General features: G+C 40.4%; 2 protein-coding genes across 2 annotated transcripts; both read right to left on the bottom strand.

Moving 5' to 3' along the window:
- Positions 1-861: 861 nt before the first annotated feature.
- On the bottom strand, positions 862-7231 carry rwdd1 (RWD domain containing 1). Its single transcript, XM_037783696.1, has 7 exons — positions 6847-7231; positions 4219-4284; positions 3826-3956; positions 3226-3369; positions 2192-2324; positions 2029-2091; positions 862-1181 (listed from the first exon to the last, which is right to left on the bottom strand). The coding sequence occupies exons 1-7, from the start codon at positions 6917-6919 to the stop codon at positions 1069-1071; spliced, it is 723 nt and encodes a 240-aa protein (XP_037639624.1). The 5' UTR covers positions 6920-7231; the 3' UTR covers positions 862-1068.
- A 4989-nt stretch (positions 7232-12220) lies between these two features.
- Positions 12221-17658, bottom strand: LOC119496395 (calcium homeostasis modulator protein 5-like). Its single transcript, XM_037783668.1, has 2 exons — positions 15573-17658; positions 12221-13168 (listed from the first exon to the last, which is right to left on the bottom strand). The coding sequence occupies exons 1-2, from the start codon at positions 16113-16115 to the stop codon at positions 12779-12781; spliced, it is 933 nt and encodes a 310-aa protein (XP_037639596.1). The 5' UTR covers positions 16116-17658; the 3' UTR covers positions 12221-12778.
- Positions 17659-18456: the final 798 nt, after the last annotated feature.

The raw sequence follows: 18456 nt of genomic DNA, 5'->3' as shown, positions 1-18456 counted from the left end.
AGAAATGTGAGCTGAACTGCAGAGTCTGACTCAAGTCAGGAATCTGATGACTGACAAAAAAGGCCTGCAGTTTTCTAGTTTCATATATATATATATATATATATATATATTCATCGTGAAGTCGGCTAAATAACACTCCAAACTTGCGCTAAATTTTGGCGAGGAAAAACTGGCATGGCCATTTTCAAAGGGGTCCCTTGACCTCTGACCTCCAGATATGTGAATGTAAATGGGTTCTATGGGTACCCACGAGTCTCCCCTTTACAGACATGCTCACTTTATGATAATCACATGCAGTTTGGGGCAAGTCATAGTCAAGTCAGCACACTGACACACTGACAGCTGTTGTTGCCTGTTGGGCTGCAGTTTACCATGTTATGATTTGAGCATATTTTGTTATGATAAATGCAGTACCTGTGAGGGTTTTTGGACTATATTCGTCATTGTTTTGTGTTGTTAATTGATTTCTAATAATAAATATATACATCCTCCTGTTCACAAACGTCCCCTCTTGCTGATTGGTTGGTATAGTCTTGTGTGGCAGGTTTTGTTTCCCATTTACAGAGCCAGGGCTGTGTGTGGACACACATACAGAACGGACAGCTAGCGGACCATGAGGAGATATTTGCTGAATTTCACCAAAATTGGATTGGATTAGAATCACTGACTGCACCTTTAAATAAAAGTTTGAATGCGGTAATCTTACTTGTAATGGAGTATATTTATATATTGCTACTTTAATATCAGTAAAGCGTCTGAATACTTCTTCCACTCCCTGGCCATACTTGATATTTTACTGCCCTCTTCTGGCCAAGTAGCGGGCCTGTCACTGGGATGTTAAACAGCACCAGAGCCAAGTCACACGTTTTCTTTTGGTCAATTTAATTGATCAGGCATAGAAATGAACACTCGTGGGTGTATATGTATGTGTTGTAGTTATGACGATTCCCTCTCCAACTGCTGTTAGAGTCTTTAAAAAAATCAATGGGTCTGGTCAGATGATGGTATTCCAGAGAAGAGCAGGTCTGGTCCTGTATGTCCTCAGCAGTCCTCTGTCCTGCTCCTGCTTTAGTCCTCATCACTTCCCATCGCTAAAGGGTTAAAGTCTGGGTCGTCCTCATCCAGGTCCAAGTCCTCAATGTCCTGGAACAGTGACTCATCCACTTCAACGTTGTTTCCAGCTGCAGAGGAAGAAAGCAGGTGTGTGTTAGAATAAAACTAAACCAATAGATCCACTCTGAGACCCCCCCCCCAAATATCCTCCCAGTTCATTACAGTCTCAAACATGTTTGTGTTAGGGCTGTCGATCGATTCAAATATTTAATTGCAAACTAATCGCACATTTTTTATCTGTTCAAAATGTACCTTAAAGGGAGATTTGTCAAGTATTTAATACTCTTATCAACATGGGAATGGGGCAAATATGCTGCTTTATGCAAATGTATGTAAATATTTATTATTAGAAATCAATTAACAACGATGACAGATATTGTCCAGAAACCCTCACAGGTACTGTATTTAGCATAAAAAATATGCTCAAATCATAACATGGCAAACTGCAGCCCAACAGGCAACAACAGCTGTCAGTGTGTCAGTGTGCTGACTTGACTATGACTTGCCCCAAACTGCATGTGATTATCATAAAGTGGGCATGTCTGTAAAGGGGAGACTCGTGGGTACCCATAGAACCTATTTCGTTCACATATCTGGAGGTCAGAGGTCAAGGAACCCCTTTGAAAATGGACATGCCAGTTCATCCTCACCAAAATGTAGCGTAAGTTTGGAGTGTTATTTAACCTCCTTCCTGACAACCTAGTATGACATGGCTGGTACCAATGGATTTATTAGGTTTTCTAGTTTCATATGATGCCAGTAACTTCACTCTAGCTTTAATGTGTTATGATTGTTATAAAACATTATAAATATGTATGAGTGCTATATGACTATAATACACTTTGTACCAAATATAAGCCTTAATAACAACATCATGTGTCACATTACAAAACAGCATCAGTTCCAAACACTCACTGTCTTCAAGGAACTGAATGTCAGATGTGTCCAGGTTGTGGTCTGTCTCAAACAGCTGTTTACCTGATGAGGTAGAGTACAGATTACATTATCTTTAGTTCACATATTTAAGTAATCAACTTTGCAAGTAGTGAGCCTTTAAACGACAGCGTCAGAGTTTTACCGGTGAGTTTGAGTTTTACTCCCAGCTCCTCCTCTTTCTGTCTTTTCCTCCTCAGCTCGTTCATCTCCACCTCAAACCTGGCTTTCCACATCAGGAAGTTTTCAATGGTTACCACCGTGCCCTGGAACAACACCTGTCAAACACACACACATCATTATATAGTGCTGTCAAGGTTTATGCGATAATAACGCGTTAACGCAAATTTGTTTTAACACTACTAATTTTTTTAAAGCATTTAGATTTGAGTGGGCTCAGTTTTAAAGCTAGAGTGAAGATACTGGTATCATATAAAACTATAAAACATAATGAATTCATTGGTACCAACCATGTCATACCAGCTTGTGCCGAAGGAGATTAAATAACACTCCAAACCTGCGCTAAATTTTGGTGAGGAAAAACTGTCATGGCCATTTTCAAAGGGGTCCCTTGACCTCTGACCTCCAGATATGTGAATGAAAATGGGTTCTATGGGTACCCACGAGTCTCCCCTTTACAGACATGCCCACTTTATGATAATCACATGCAGTTTGGGGCAAGTCATAGTCAAGTCAGCACACTGACACACTGACAGCTGTTGTTGCCTGTTGGGCTGCAGTTTGCCATGTTATGATTTGAGAATATTGTTTTATGCTAAATGCAGTACCTGTGAGGGTTTCTGGACAATAGTTGTCATTGTTTTGTATTGTTAATTGATTTCTAATAATAAATATATACATATATTTGCATAAAGCAGCATATTTGTCCACTCCCGTGTTGATAAGAGTGTTAAATACTTGACAAATCTCACTTTACATTTTGAACAGATCAAAAATGTGCGATTAATTTGCGTTTAATCGTGATTAAATATTTCAATCGATTGACAGCCCTGGTATTAATATTTGTTTAAAGGAATTAATACCAAATGAGTAGCTTGTGAGTATTGAAGTATCAATACCACGGTATCGATAAGACTGAAATTAATGATATGACATTGATTTATCACAATGTGGAAACATGGTAAATGTATGTGAACTGTATATTTCTGCTGTTCCTACCTTCTCTGCCTCCTCTGCCTCGGCCTCTTTCCGCTGTTTCTCCTCTTCTCGTCTGTTTTTCGTCGTATCCACTATTTCGTTGAGTTTCTCCTGAACGGCTGTCACCAGGGTGAAAATCATCACCATGCCCAGGTTTTCTTCTGCCTGCACAGCAACCACATGTACACATTGTTGATACTGATTGCATTGGTTAACAGTCGGTGTTAAATTGACAGCAGCTGGCAGGTTGAGACCCGGTACGGGAGCGAGAGACAAAGTAAACAAACTTGCGCTGTAACAAACCGTGAGCAGACAGTGTGACGTTGGCAATGGTTTTGAGGATAACATCTTTATCTAAACGGACCGAAGTGATATTTTCTGTTTAATATGCTGCAGCTGAGCAGCCAATTAGCCATCTAGCCTGCAAACTGACATTAGCAGTGCACTTTTCCAAAGTCAATGTATGCTTTGGCAGAAAAAGAACATGACATTTCATTTCAGGTGGACTGCTACTGGTTTAAAGTTTGCAAGAGTTTGCAAAGAGCATCCAAAACAACTCACTGACCAAACAACTTCAGATAGAATATCACTTATCAAGTTATCATGTTCAGATGGACAGACCTGCTGCTGCAGTAAGGTGAGGACGTCCTCCACGTCATTGTCCTCCAGGTTCTCCTGGGAGTGGATCTCCCACAGCGGAGGCTCATCTGGGTATTTCTCTACATATGTGAACTTTAACGTTGCTTCTGAGGCTGCAAGAAAAAGGCAGACGGCTCATGTTATCACACTTTGCTATATTTCTACTTTCAAGCTCAGTTTTTTTGTACGGTGTTTACAACACAACTCAAATCAGCTCTGGCATGCTATTTCACTCACTTTTTCTTTCACCATATTTTTAATATCTCCTTTAATATCGCTGACAAATTTAATTTTGAACAAGGCGAGATTTCATAACAGTAGTTAATGGTCATGTGTGCAACGGATGACATTTTGCAACCACATCGGTATACTCACTTTCACCATCTTCCCCTGCATCTGATGCCACAGTGATGGTGAAGCTGATGGGATCATCTGCAAGCACTACAAACACACGAGGATTAGTATCATTTCTACATCTTGATATTTGATAAACAGCAAGCTGCCGAGGTTACATCAGGCATCAACTAAAATGTGTAACATGTAACTCCAAGTACATGAAAAGCTCCTTGGGCACAGACCAGTTAGATACGTCTCTCTTAAAGCTCGCTGCCCCCATCATTGTGGTACTTTTGACATGCATTTTATAATTTAACGCTTTTCTCTGGTTCAATTACAAAAGTCTGGGAATCAGCCCTAGTAACCCCTCTACATACAGGAGGATTGATTTGAATGATTATAGGCGCATCGCCAAACTCCCATGTTTGGCTGAATTGTTGAACTCTTTTGTAAATTAACAGCTTCGTACTTTCTTGTCTGCAAATTCTATTTTAAAACCGTTTCGATCTGGATTCACAGCACCATCACTGCAGCGACTGTGAATGCTGCAAATTATATAGTTTCTTTCTTACTTTTTCTCATTGGCATTTCACACTGTTAATCACAGACTACTTCTGAGTGAAATGGCCTTACTCGGTTTTTATGAGGCATCCTCTAAATTGTTTAAATTTAAAGATAAAAATGGTGTGCCACAAGGTTCAATTGTAGGCCCTCGTGTTGTTTACCTCGTATCTTTATGATCAATGTGCCTCAGTAGACAACTGCAAACAACATTTTTATGCAGATGACATTATTCTTTATTCATATGCGCCATCTGTGGAGCAAATCATTGCTGTGAAAGAGCTTAATGCTCAGTCAATTTTCCCTGAATAAACCATTGTTGATGATTATGTACATGCAATTCTGTAAGGATTGTCATTATACAATAATAGCATATATACAGTATAATATACCAGAGGTGTGGACTCGAGTCACATGAATGACTTTAGACTTGACTTGACAAACTCAAGACTTGCAACTTGACTTGGACTTAAACACCAACAACTCGTGACTTCACTTGGACTTGAGACTTTTAACTTGAAAATACCTTGGCCCCAAGCGCAAAGCTTAAAAAGTATGTTATTTAAAAAAAATGTGCCAGGAATCAATTCTACTTCTTATGATTAAGTTCAGTCACACTTGTTTTAACAAAAAAAAGCATTCATGATGAACATATTATAATCAATATGCCTCAGTAGACAACTGCAAAATGTTTAATTTTTTTATGCAGATGACATAATTGTTTATTCATATGCACCATCTGTGGAGCAAATCATTGCTGTGAAAGAGCCTAATGCTCAGTCCATTTTCGCTGAATAAACCCTTGTTATTTAAAAAATGTGCCACGAATCAATTCTACTTCTTATGATTAAGTTCAGTCGCACTTGTTTTAACAAAATACAGTTTTTAAAAAGCATTCATGATTTTTGTAAATGTAATATATTATAACCCTGTTGTTAAGCTGACATTACATTTGGTGATTATGACTTGTTTAGGACTCCAAACTCACAGTCTAGGACTTGAGTGCAAAGACTTGAGACTTACTCTTGACTTGCAAAACAATGACTTGTCCCACCTCTGGTATATACAGTATAATACAGTATAATACAGTATAATACAGTATAATACAGTGTATAATACAGTATAATACAGTGTATATACAGTATAATACAGTATAATACAGTGTATAATACAGTATAATACAGTGTAATACAGTATAATACAGTATAATACAGTGTATATACAGTATAATACAGTATAATACAGTGTATAATACAGTATAATACAGTATAATACAGTGTATAATACAGTATAATACAGTGTATAATACAGTATAATACAGTATAATACAGTGTATATACAGTATAATACAGTATAATACAGTGTATAATACAGTATAATACAGTGTAATACAGTATAATACAGTATAATACAGTGTATATACAGTATAATACAGTATAATACAGTATAATACAGTGTAATACAGTATAATACAGTATAATACAGTGTATATACAGTATAATACAGTATAATACAGTGTATAATACAGTATAATACAGTATAATACAGTATAATACAGTGTAATACAGTATAATACAGTATAATACAGTATAATACAGTGTATAATACAGTATAATACAGTGTAATACAGTATAATACAGTATAATACAGTATAATACAGTATAATACAGTGTATATACAGTATAATACAGTATAATACAGTATAATACAGTATAATACAGTGTATATATAGAAGCAGACCCCAGAATATCTACGCACATATACATGTTATATGGTGTTCAATAAGGGAGGAAGAATTAGACAGAGTTTGGTGTACTTGTGTGTCCATATGAGACCCAGTAGAGGCCCACTGTCTCAGCTCAGTCACTGCTGGATGTCTCACATTGAGCTCGTTACAACAACAATAAATCAACATCACTGGGTGCCAAAACCAAATAGTTCACTACATGTGTTGGATTTATCCTTCAGAAAACAACGTGAACATTCAGCTAACTCACTTAGCTAGTCTGAGAGCTAACTCTGTCTCTCTGTCTGTCTCTCGTCTCTCTGTCTCTCTGTCTGTCTCTCGTCTCTCTGTCTCACGTTACGGTGATATAAAAGTCAAACCTGTGTAGGAGTCCGGGTAGATGGACTCTATCGCTTCTAGTTCATTCCGCTGCTCTTCGGCGTAGTCGGTCATGTTGTTGTGTCTGCAGGTTATCTTAGACTGATCATCCCCGCTGTGTTGAAGTGCTGAAGCTAACAGACACCGTGCTGCTGCTGCGTGCTCTACAGACACCGAGAGTGATCGATGAGATCGGGATTCGGACGTTTTGGTCTGATGCCGGTACACTTAACTAGATGTGTAAAAGCTCATATAAGGTGAGATATTACTGTTTCAACATGTGGTCAGAATACATCTGTGTGGCTATAACTTTAGGTATGTCTGCTTTATTCAGGAGTTCGTCTCCAAATTCAGTGTGACCACAATGATAACGTCACTTTTCTGATCGATTGCTTGGGTCTTCTTCTTCTTCTTCGTCTTGTATTTTCTTCTTCTTCTTCTTCGGTGTTTATTGGCGGTTGGCAAACCAGCTTATAGGTGCATTACCGCCGCCATCTGGACCACTGGAGTGTGACGCAGGAGATAGTGCAGAAACAACATTAAAAATAATAATAATAATAATAATAAAGATGAAAACTCTAGATTCGTTTAACTAAATCAGTTTCTCTTAAAAATGGAATAATTTCACAGTATATGTTATCTAACCACACCTCACCTCCATACCATTATTGACACACAGTACACCTGAACTGAATGGACTGAAATGCTGTGCAATATGTTGCCTTCCACTCTGTAATTGTCTGAAATATATTAATTATTTCTTTTTTTAAATATTTTTGAGAGTTACAAGTTCTTTTAATATGGTCATGGAGCATATATATATATATATATATACTGTATATTTGTATTCTGGGGGTATCGTTCCTATGCAGAGGGTAATTTAGTTTATTTATTGACTATACTGAGGGCGTTTTATATTCTAATAATTTATGTATTTATTGTGTTGAGTTGAATGTGTTACTTATTTTGTACTGTAATTACCTTGTGCCTGTTCTACCTTTTTTCTTTTCTTAAAGCTGACTTGGTGTAAACTGCTCAGAATTCCAATGTACTTATAAGGTCAAATGGCAAATAAAACTCTTGAATCTCTTGAATCTTGAAAATGACAATGAAAAGTCCTGATGTTTTGCCTTCCTTAGTGACTGTAAAAGGTGATTCCTCTGGATACTGTAATTCCTGCAATGTATCAAAGGGCCTACATGTTCGACAGTTTCTGATTGATTACAATATGTGCATTTCCCAGTTGGGTGCTTGCCTATTCTATATAATGTATAGTTAAGACCTGTATGTCCGATTGTCAGACAAGTGATGACATTTTCTTCCCTTTTCCAGCCCACATGTTCTTCTTCTTCTTCGTTGTTGTTGGAGTTTAATGGCAGTTGGCAAACAACCACGATGGTGCATTACCGCCACCAGCTGGTAGGAGTGTGGATCAGGACTCTAGCTATTCACTGGTTTTACTACGAAATTGAAAATAATATTTAAAAAAGTATATAATATACCGTTTAAGGTGAATTAGCCTAATGTTGGACATTTTTGCATTTCAGACTTGTGGAATATATTGCGATATGACTTCATGATATGACTCATAAAAGAAATGGTAAGACATATCAGTACTCTTAGTGCCAAGTTGTCTCAGAAAAATCTATATGACTCTTTCTGTTCTGAATGTTTGATCTATGGAGGGTTTATATTTCTAAAACTTTCCTCAAGCCGAGAAATCATCACAATGTAAAGTCTATGGGGCAAGCAGGAGCTCGTGGGCGGGGCCAGCGGGAGAAATACTACTGTGCATATTCAGTGGGCCACGAAACCCGCAAGTAAAACCAAAAGCTAAAAAACTTTTTTCAGTAGACTTTATTTTAAATTTGTAAACAATAAAAAGAACAATTAAACCAATACACAGGACTACAAAACTTTTTCTGCGTATGCACCATGCAAGCAATTCTCATTGGAATGAATAGGCGCCATTTTGGGGTCTGGTATCCAGTTCTAATTAGTGGCGTAAATATCAACAGTGCAACCGGTGCGGCGCCAAGGGGGCCCAGAAGCTGTCAGGGGCCCAGAAATCACCTTCCTATATTGTGTCCACACTGAATCCGTTATACGCACTTCTGTTACATCATGTAAACAAACCACGTGGGCTACCTATCAGCTGTGCGCTCAACATCAGACTGGAGATGTAACCACTTATCTTCCTACATTTGTTCTTTTTAAACAGAAAACACACATTTTATATTGTGATATTTACTGGAAATGACATACAATATAGCCAACAGCAGTAGGAAACTTTCAGCTCTCTGGTGATCTCCCTCCAGTTCAGCTCAAAACGGCGTGCCATGTAGCGCTGCGGCTGTCACAGCTGGGACATTCCAATAAAAGAGGACATGGTTCTTAAGCAGTCAATTGACTTTGCAGAGCACAAGACCTGTAAGATAAACTTCTAATGGCTGAGTACTGGTTTCTTTTTGTTATTATGGAGTGGGATCATGGATTTAAATCTTTAGCACTGTAATTGTTACATCTGATATGTTGGAAAATGTGCACCTACTGTAATCTGTGACTGTGTTTACTATTTGGCGGCTGAGTCCAGGGCAGGCTGTTAAGTTAGCGTTGATAAATTTGGCGCTCCGTCTGCTGTCCGTGGTGCTGATCTCTTGCAGGATGGGAGTGGTTGAGAAAAAAAATGTGCATTGGGGCCAATCACAATAACGCTGCTGTTACTAATAATACATCCATGGTGAGTACCCATAGAACCCATTTTCATTCACATATCTTGAGGTCAGAGGTCAAGGGACCCCTTTGAAAATGGCCATGCCCGTTTTTCCTCAACAAAATGTTGCCTAACTTTGGAGCGTTATTTTTACTTCTTTCCGACAAGCTAGTATAACATGGTTGGTACCGATGGATTCTTTAGGTTTTTTTTAGTTTTATTTCATACCAGTACCTTCACACTCACTCGCTCTAAAAGCCTGCTGAAAGACAGTAAAGTTGTGTGTGTTTGGTTATGGTGGGTCGACAGGCTGGTGGATCAGTGACCTCAGTAGGCAGATGTCTGTCCACAGCTTCATTCCTTTACATGAGTAAAAATAAAACATCCACAACTCTGTAAACAGCTTAAATAAAGAGATGGAAATCCCCTATCTGCCTAATCACACAGTCTGATTTCTACTTAGTCATGTATCAACATGAATCCACACAGCTTCTACCCAACAGTGCAGGTGATCCAGAGGGAAAGTGTTGTATGGTACTTCCTCAGTGGCTGTTTATCCTCTAAAGAAAAGCAAGGTGCTCATAACTTGGGTGTAACGTTAGACACCCACCTTTCTTTTGAGAACAAAGTGGCTGACGTGGTGTAGTTGAGCTACAGGGGTTATTCAAGTTTCAACTTGTCTGGGAACCATCACAGTTGGAAACAGACCAGTGGCTTGTAGTATGGTATGGCACTTCTATAGTCTTTCACCTGATTGATTATTTGTACCTAGAGGTGAAATTGGAAGCAAATCTAAAACTGACTGATGAGACTGGATTTCAGGACCAATTTTCATGGTTGTTTCATGGTGAGAAAATGCAGTCAGCATCTTGGTCTTAACGTTATAACCGTTAAAACAAGGATTTAAGAATGAGCTTGCTGTAATTAGTTAAGTGCTGTCTAGTCTCATCCACTGCATGGGACACAGTTCCCATAGGGAAGCTTAAGCTGAGGACACACCAACTCGACATCAGAGAACTAGCATTGACAAAGGCCGCCTGTTGCGTTGCCGCACGTCACCTTTGTTTTGGCCGACAAGTTGCACCCGTACACATCGCAAAGACTACAGCCGACGGCCAACTACCACGTTCGTTCTATGCCTGCGTGGGATGAAATAACTCTCCACACCAGCAAGTGGCGGTAGTCTGTATTCATCATTCAAAAAGGAAAACCAGAAGACCGAGTACGGCGGATATAAAAAACGTTGTTCTTCATTCCAGATGGCCATGTCGTTGTGAAAATACGTGTTTGAATCATCAGATGTGATGAAGATGAAAAATGAGAAGAGTCTTCTGTGTTCTTCCTCTTGATTTTACTTGTTGGCTTGCTTTCCTCACGTCCGTTACTATTCTCATGCACTGATTCGTTGAAGCTGAACGGTCAATCAGAGTGATTTCTCTCACCGACGAGCTCCTCCGCCGATTCAACATGCTGAATCGGCCGAAAAACCTCCAACACGGGCAGACTAAAGCTGACGGTGCAAGACACACTGAAAAAACTAGGCAGACAGATGCTCACCGACGGCCCCAAACTGTCCTTGTTTTAATGTTTATAACGTTAAGACCAAAATATTAGAACAGTGGCTAGTCCAAGCTTGTTTAACCCCTGAAAAGCAATTTGACATAATGACATTTGTAAGGATTATAATTTACAGGATGTAAACAAAACTTTTTGATGAAAAGTGCCCAGTGATTGTATAATGACACGACTGGGCACCATGCTCACTGCTGCGGATACAGACAGGATGGAATGCTGAAAGACTGCACATCTGTCAGCAAGGTAATTACACGCCTTTAACGGAAGGATAAACACTTTTTTCTTCACTGTCAAACATGGCAAACCGGCGTATCATACAGAGGCATGTTTACAGTGGTTAACTTTAACTTAGATACTGCCTTAATTCTCACATATTACACAAAAAAACAAGAGACACTTGATGCAGTATTTCAATTTACTTTTTGCATTTTGTACACTTTTTAGTTTTAGACAGTTTTTAGATTCATTATTCATCGAAAATGCAACCAGGACCGGAGCCAAGATTGAAGAAAAAATACTAAGGTTACGAGTTCCCCAAAAACATTAAAAAAAACAGTCAACCAGCCCAGTTGCCAGGAAGAAATGTTGGCATTGTACGTTTATAGAAACCAGGGATACATTGAATGTAGTGCTGTCAAAGTTAGTCACCCGTGTATAACTCTTCCATCAGCTCCATTCTCTTTATACATCCATGGTCAGCTCCATCGGGGCCGTTTGAATGAGTTTAACATAAATGTCAGTATATTGGTGCTCTACAGTTGTAGCGTCGGCCTATTTGACCACAGAGATGAGAGTGACGGCCGGCTTGATCGCACATTACCGCAATACGATAACGTTTCCTGTCCGTGACAGAGTTAGCATGCAGCTTTAGCCGTGATGTCTAGCTCTGCTTTTCCTGCAATGTGTGAAACCCAAAGTGTTTCCATACTTTACTGGATGTGTAGTGTTTACCACTTTGGATTTAACATGTGAGGGTGCAGGTCGTATCCTTGCAGACCCTCCGCCATATGCTGCTTTATCGTTTCAGCTCGCTGCGGTTTGTTTTGGTTGACGGATACAGAACAGATATGACGTCACGTTACTCAGACTACAACAATAAAAGCGGTAACTTCCTTCTACCTCCGCATAGACTCAAATGAAGCAAATATATTGATTCTGGCATTAAATAATTTATTTCAAAATCGTAAAAAAAAATCGTGATACATAGGTGATTCAGTTTTTTCTCACCCCTAACTACAACCCCCAATTTTTTATAAATAATAACACAGACATGACCTCAGTGTTTTCAGTCGTATATAGCTACGGCCCTGACTGCAACTTCTTAAAATCGCTTCAAGTTAGTTAATTACTTCCTTTATGATAGTAATAAAATGTCTCAAATGCATGCAGTGTTACAGAGGTAGGGCGGATTAGTGTGTATAAAATAGTGGTTATGCCCTTCATTATTTCATGTGCTTAGAGAAGTTGTACCATTGCTGTTTGGCGATAGTCACATTCTTCAGAGTAACATACTGAAAGGGCAGCTGTGTCAGTGAGGAGGCAGCCTGGGGCAGCTTTCCCTGAGTCAAACTTGCACATACAATAGACTTAGAGTTAAATACCAACAATGATGAGTGTCTAACAGTCTCCTCACAGTTTGTCCTTTCTCAATGCATCTCTATTCCATGCTCGAAGTCCAACACGGGTCTCTTCTCTAGCATTAACTCCCTGTCTTTCCTCTCCACGTACTGCTGCAGGGTGCTGTAACACTGCTCGCTCCTGGTGAAGGTGTAGAGAGCAGAGATCTCCTCCCACGCCCTGTGGTTGGGGAAAGGGAACGGCTCGGGGTCCTTGTTCTCAAAGAAGCTCTGCAGGTTTCTCTCGGCCAGTTTGGTGGCGTAGTCCACGGCGAAGGTGTCAAAGCGCTCCTTCTCTTTCTCCACGTAGCGTTTCCAGAACGTGAGCTGCAGGTAGCTGACTTTGGAGCGACAGTTTGTGCAGCAGGTACCCAGGAGGCCTGTGATGGCAGCAATAATGATAATACACCAGCCCAGGATCTGCAGACACACAGGAATGTTATGATGCATACTCCATAGGGAATACATAATCACAGTTAATAAATAGTTTCACTTTTACTAATAAGGCTGCTTGAAGGCTGATGGCATATGTTCACACTCAAGCTGCCAATAGATGAATGTCCAATTGTTAATTATATTAAGATTAGGGTTGTCAATCCATTAAAATAGTTAATCGGGATTAATTGCAAATTAATCGTACATTTTATATCTGTTCAAAATGTACCTTAAAGGGAGATGTGTCAAGTATTAAACACTCTTAACAACATGGGAGTGGACAAATATGCTGCTTTATGCAAATGTATGTATATATATATTCTTGGAAATCAATTATCAACACAAAACAATGACAAATATTGTCCAGAAACCCTCACAGGTACTGCATTTAGCATAACAAATATGCTCAAGTCATGACATTGCAAACTGCAGCTCAACAGGCAACAACAGCTGTCTGTGTGTCAGTGTGCTGACTTGACTATGACTTGCCCCAAACTGCATGTGATTATCATAAAGTGGGCATGTCTGTAAAGGGGAGACTCGTGGGTACCCATAGAACCTGTTTTCATTCACATATCTGGAGGTCAGAGGTCAAGGGACCCCTTTGAAAATGGCCATGCCAGTTTTTCCTCACCAATATTTAACATAAGTTTGGAGAGTTATTTAGCCTCTTTCAACAAGCTAGTAAAACATAGTTGGTACCAATGGATTCCTGAGGTTTTCTAGTGTCATATGATACCAGTATTTTCACTCTAGCTTTAAAACTGAGCCTTTAACAAAACAGTTGCATAATGTCTTCTGTGGCTCTGGAGGAGCTTTATGAAGTCGAGGGAAATAACCCGGATGATGTCATAGCGATGTCATTTTAGCTCAGCTATAAATTTATAACAGAAAATCTGCAACACAATTGCAGGGGTGTGGTTTTTGAAAGCTATGGGTATTTACCGGAGGATCTAACGCTGTCAAATTCAGGGATGGGATCGGTTTTATTAGGTATTTTGCAGTAGAGAGTTGAGGAAATGAAGGGTAAGAGATGCGGGATAACATGCTACGTAAGTCCCCAGCAGGACCCGAACCATGATAACACCACATGATCCGTGTTCCACTTGACTCATACTAGGGACAAACATTTAGGACATCCTAACCTCTGCTGCTTACTCTTCTGTCTCTTGTCCCCCAACTTTATGGAAGTGCTATACTAAATCACTGGAGTACCCCTTGTTTTGTCTCTTTTACATCCTTCTGAGAATTTACGGGTGTATTTAATATCATTTTTGTGGCATTGAAAAAATCTTCAGTGAATTATGTCCTTCTGTTCCCCCACTAAACACATCCAGCATAACACGTTAACGCAAATTTGTTTTAATGCGACTAATTTCTAACCATGTCATACTAGCGTGTTGTAAAGGAGGCTAAATAATGGTCCAAATTTACTAAAACTGTCATGGCGATTTTCAAATGTGTCCCTTGACCTCTGACCTCCAGATATGTGAATGTAAATGGGTTCTATGGGTACCCACGAGTCTCCCCTTTACAGACATGCCCACTTTATGATAATCACATGCAGTTTGGGGCAAGTCATAGTCAAGTCAGCACACTGACACACTGACAGCTGTTGTTGACTGTTGGGCTGCAGTTTGTCATGTGATGATTTGAGCATATTTTTTAATGCTAAATGCAGTACCTGTGAGGGTTTTGTGGACAATATATGTAATTGTTTTGTGTTGTTAATTGATTTTCAATAATAAATATATACATACATTTGCATAAAGCAGCATATTTGCCCCCTCCCATGTTAACCTTTATGGTACATTTTGAACAGATAAAAAAAAAGTGCAATTAATCGTGATTAATCATGGACAATCATGTGATTAATTGTGATTAAATATTTTATTCAATTTAGTATTAAATCATCTAAAAGCAAAAATCCTAACAGATGGGGGATCCTGGGACAAAACCATGACGTGAAAAAGTCTGGGTACCCATGATTTAGAGGGCTCGAGAGTCAAAAACATAATAAAAAAAAAATAGAATAGTCAAAATTGAAGCGTCAGGGACTGACAAATCCTGGCTTTTAGTCCCAAGTATGAATCAAATTAAAAAAACACTGGATCCTACATTTCCCATGATGCAACTGGATAGCATCTTTTATTAGACCTTCCCTGCCTGGTGATCTTTTATAATTTGCAACAATTTGTCTTGTAAATTTGTGTCTAATTTGTGTCTCCGAATCCAATCTGAGATTATGACATCACTATAACATCATCAAGGTTATTTTCTAGACTTGACAAAGCTGCTCCAGATCCAGAGAAGATATTATATATCTGCTTTAATGGGATTATAAGTAGTTTAATGTTTGCTCACCCAGGTCCAGGTGTGTGTCTCCTACCTGTGACTGGGCCCTGAACATCAGCAGCAGCTCCATGCGCTCATCACTGGACAGCTTGGACCGGTCACAGGGCACTCGGGCCAGCTCCTCCCGACACTGCATGGTCTTGTTTTTACAGAACAGCTCCACCACCACGTTATCATCGAGACCACTGACGGCACACTCATAAAAGGTCCCATTGAGCAACGCCACGCAGAGCCACATTATAGGAGCAACGCAAGCTCCGGAGAAGATGCTCGTGAACACCCTGAGGCAGCTGAAGCAGTTCCCGCGGGGGCACAGCTTCATGGGGTTGAGGCAGCAGCCGGTGTAGAGCCTCCACAGCCTGGAGCTGAAGAAGAGACCCAAAACCAGCAGCACCGCCGCCGGGCCCAGCAGGAAAGTCAGCCCGTAGGCGAAGTTCTGGTCGTGGTTGCACGGGCACTGGAAGGAAACCATGGAGAAGACTCGCTCCCCACCTATAGTCAGGAGAGCCATGAAGCTGTAGCCGATGGTGGCTTTCTGGTTCATGAAGAAACGCAGGACAGTCTGGAAGTTATCCATGGTTCCAGCGGGGAGGACTCGGACACCCTCCACGATTAATTACAAAGTCAAAGTGAAAGACAGAGAGGGGAAAGTGAAAAAGGTTGAGTGTCAGCCGGCAGTCATTCCCTGTTCTGTGTTCTTTCACAGCTGAAGACAAAACACCGTCTGCGCCCCTCCCTTTGGCTGGCTCTCTTCTCTGAAGGCTCCTCCTTCAGTCAATCTGACGCTCCCTCCCACCTAGTGCCTCTTTGCTCACCACATCTACTCCTTCTCCAAAGGAAAGCCCCTGCTGCTCTGCCACTTACAGCCCCAGCTTTAAAAAAAAATTACAGCTTCACTCCACTTCCCTCTCTCTCATGTTTCACAGTTACATCCCTCTTTATGTGATTCCCTCTCCAGCTCTGACTGACTTGAGGCGATCGTTTGAAAGAAATCCTGCCGGACTAGTTTTTTACAAGTCTAGTGATGTGATCGGAATGCAGCCCAAAACAATTTCATGCTGGCAAAACAAACGGAAACACACCAAAGGAACTGAGACATGCTTCTGTTTCTAGTCACTTTTATATGAAGCAGTAATTGATATAACATGAGAATTGATTTGTTTCTCTTCATGCACACACACACTCACCAAACACAACACACAAGTCTCAGCTCCGCATGACGGCAGCGTGCATTCAACAAGACTTTTAGACTTTAGACTTTAGACTTTATTGTCCCACAAGGGGAAATTCTTTTTCACAGCACTGTACTTGTCAGACACCAATACATACAACAGCACACAGTGACACAGTAACAGTAACAGCAACAGCAATACAACAGGGACAACAACAGAAAATGACGGACAGCGGTACACACTCAGGCCTGTTCAGCGACGCCTGTTGTTTAAGGCGGCTATGGCTGCCGGTATCAGGCTTTTCCCAAAGCGAGCCCTATTGCACCTCAGTGTTCTGTACCAGTGGCCGGAGCGGGGCATTATGGTAAGATTCAAGATTCAAGATTCAAGATTGGGTGTGTGATGTCCTGTGCTATTGAGATTGCAATGTGTGCAATGCCTTTGTTGTTGAATTCTGTGAGGTTGGGTGTGGGGAGGCCAATTATCCTGGCAGCAGTGTTGGTTATGCGTGTAAGTTTTGACCGGTTAGTGAAGGATAACATGTTAAAAAAGCAGATGGAACAGTAGAGTAGGATGGGCTGGATAATGCTCTGGTACAGCAGTAGGAGGAGATGGGCGGCAACATAAAGTTCTTTAAGTTTGCGCATGACTGACTTTGAGGTGAAGATGGTTGTCCCCACACCACTGAGTGAAGTGAGCAACTGTGTTGTGATAGTCCAGGGCAGAGTTATTGTCTGTGAGTATAAGTGAAATAAGGATGAACAGACTTGCCAACTTTGAGACTTGGAAAAAATGGGAGGATTTCGAAACCAAAGCGGGGGAAATTTGAGTTTCAGAGACTTTGTTTCCTTCATTCTGGTGACTTTTTAAGAATGAAAACAGCAAAATAATAACAGCATATTTAATCTTAAATACTTTTAATTTTACTTTTAATTCTCAGGAAAGAAAACTGAATAATTCGGCCCTCTGGCATAAACTAATATTCTTCAGCTTTTATTTATTTATGCTCCTGCTTGAGTATTTCTTTCTCTTAGTTCTCTCCATTTCTCTCTCCTTCTCTCACTCACTGAGGGTCCTTTCAGACACAACGCAGCAACGCCACCACTGCGCTCTGAAACCCGTTATTTCCATTAGCTTGCACCGAGCCACGACAGCTTTTCGCCATGTCGAGCAAAGCCCAACTTTGGGCGCTGCGCGTTGTGATGTGTCGTGAGCATAGACTGCCCTCTTCTGCCAGTAAACAACATCAGGTATAGCTGTATTGTCGTCCAGGAGGAAACAGTAGAGCTTATACACGCTGTGCAGCGCCAGAAACAGGTTGTGAGAAGGAAAAGGAAAAAAAAAAAAAAGGCAGGAATATTTGTCATAAATCGGGAGAAATACGGGATAATTGTGACCCCGGGAGGAAACCGGGAGAGGGCGATGAAAAACGGGAGTCTCCAGGGAAAATAGGGAGGGTTGGCAAGTATGAGGATGAAATCAACAATTTTTCTGGAATGACAAAATGGGCAAAAGGGGAAAACATGCATGCAGAAAATCCTACAGAAGGACAGCATTCATTCATTGTATTGAAAAGTTTCCATAGAGAACATACCATAGTTTCAGAGACAGAGAGAGGCAGTCAGCAGCACCAGCAGCAGAAGCAGAGCGGAGTGAGAAAGTGATCACATCCTCTTGGTGGTTTCTCTGTTCCACTCCCATAACTACTTAGACTAAAACACTCTGAGTGCATTATACAGGAAGTGG

The sequence above is a fragment of the Sebastes umbrosus genome, chromosome 11 (assembly GCF_015220745.1).
Source record: "Sebastes umbrosus isolate fSebUmb1 chromosome 11, fSebUmb1.pri, whole genome shotgun sequence".
Lineage (NCBI taxonomy): Eukaryota > Metazoa > Chordata > Actinopteri > Perciformes > Sebastidae > Sebastes > Sebastes umbrosus.
Note: the sequence above shows the minus strand (reverse complement) of the source record. Positions and strands in the feature narration are given on the sequence as shown.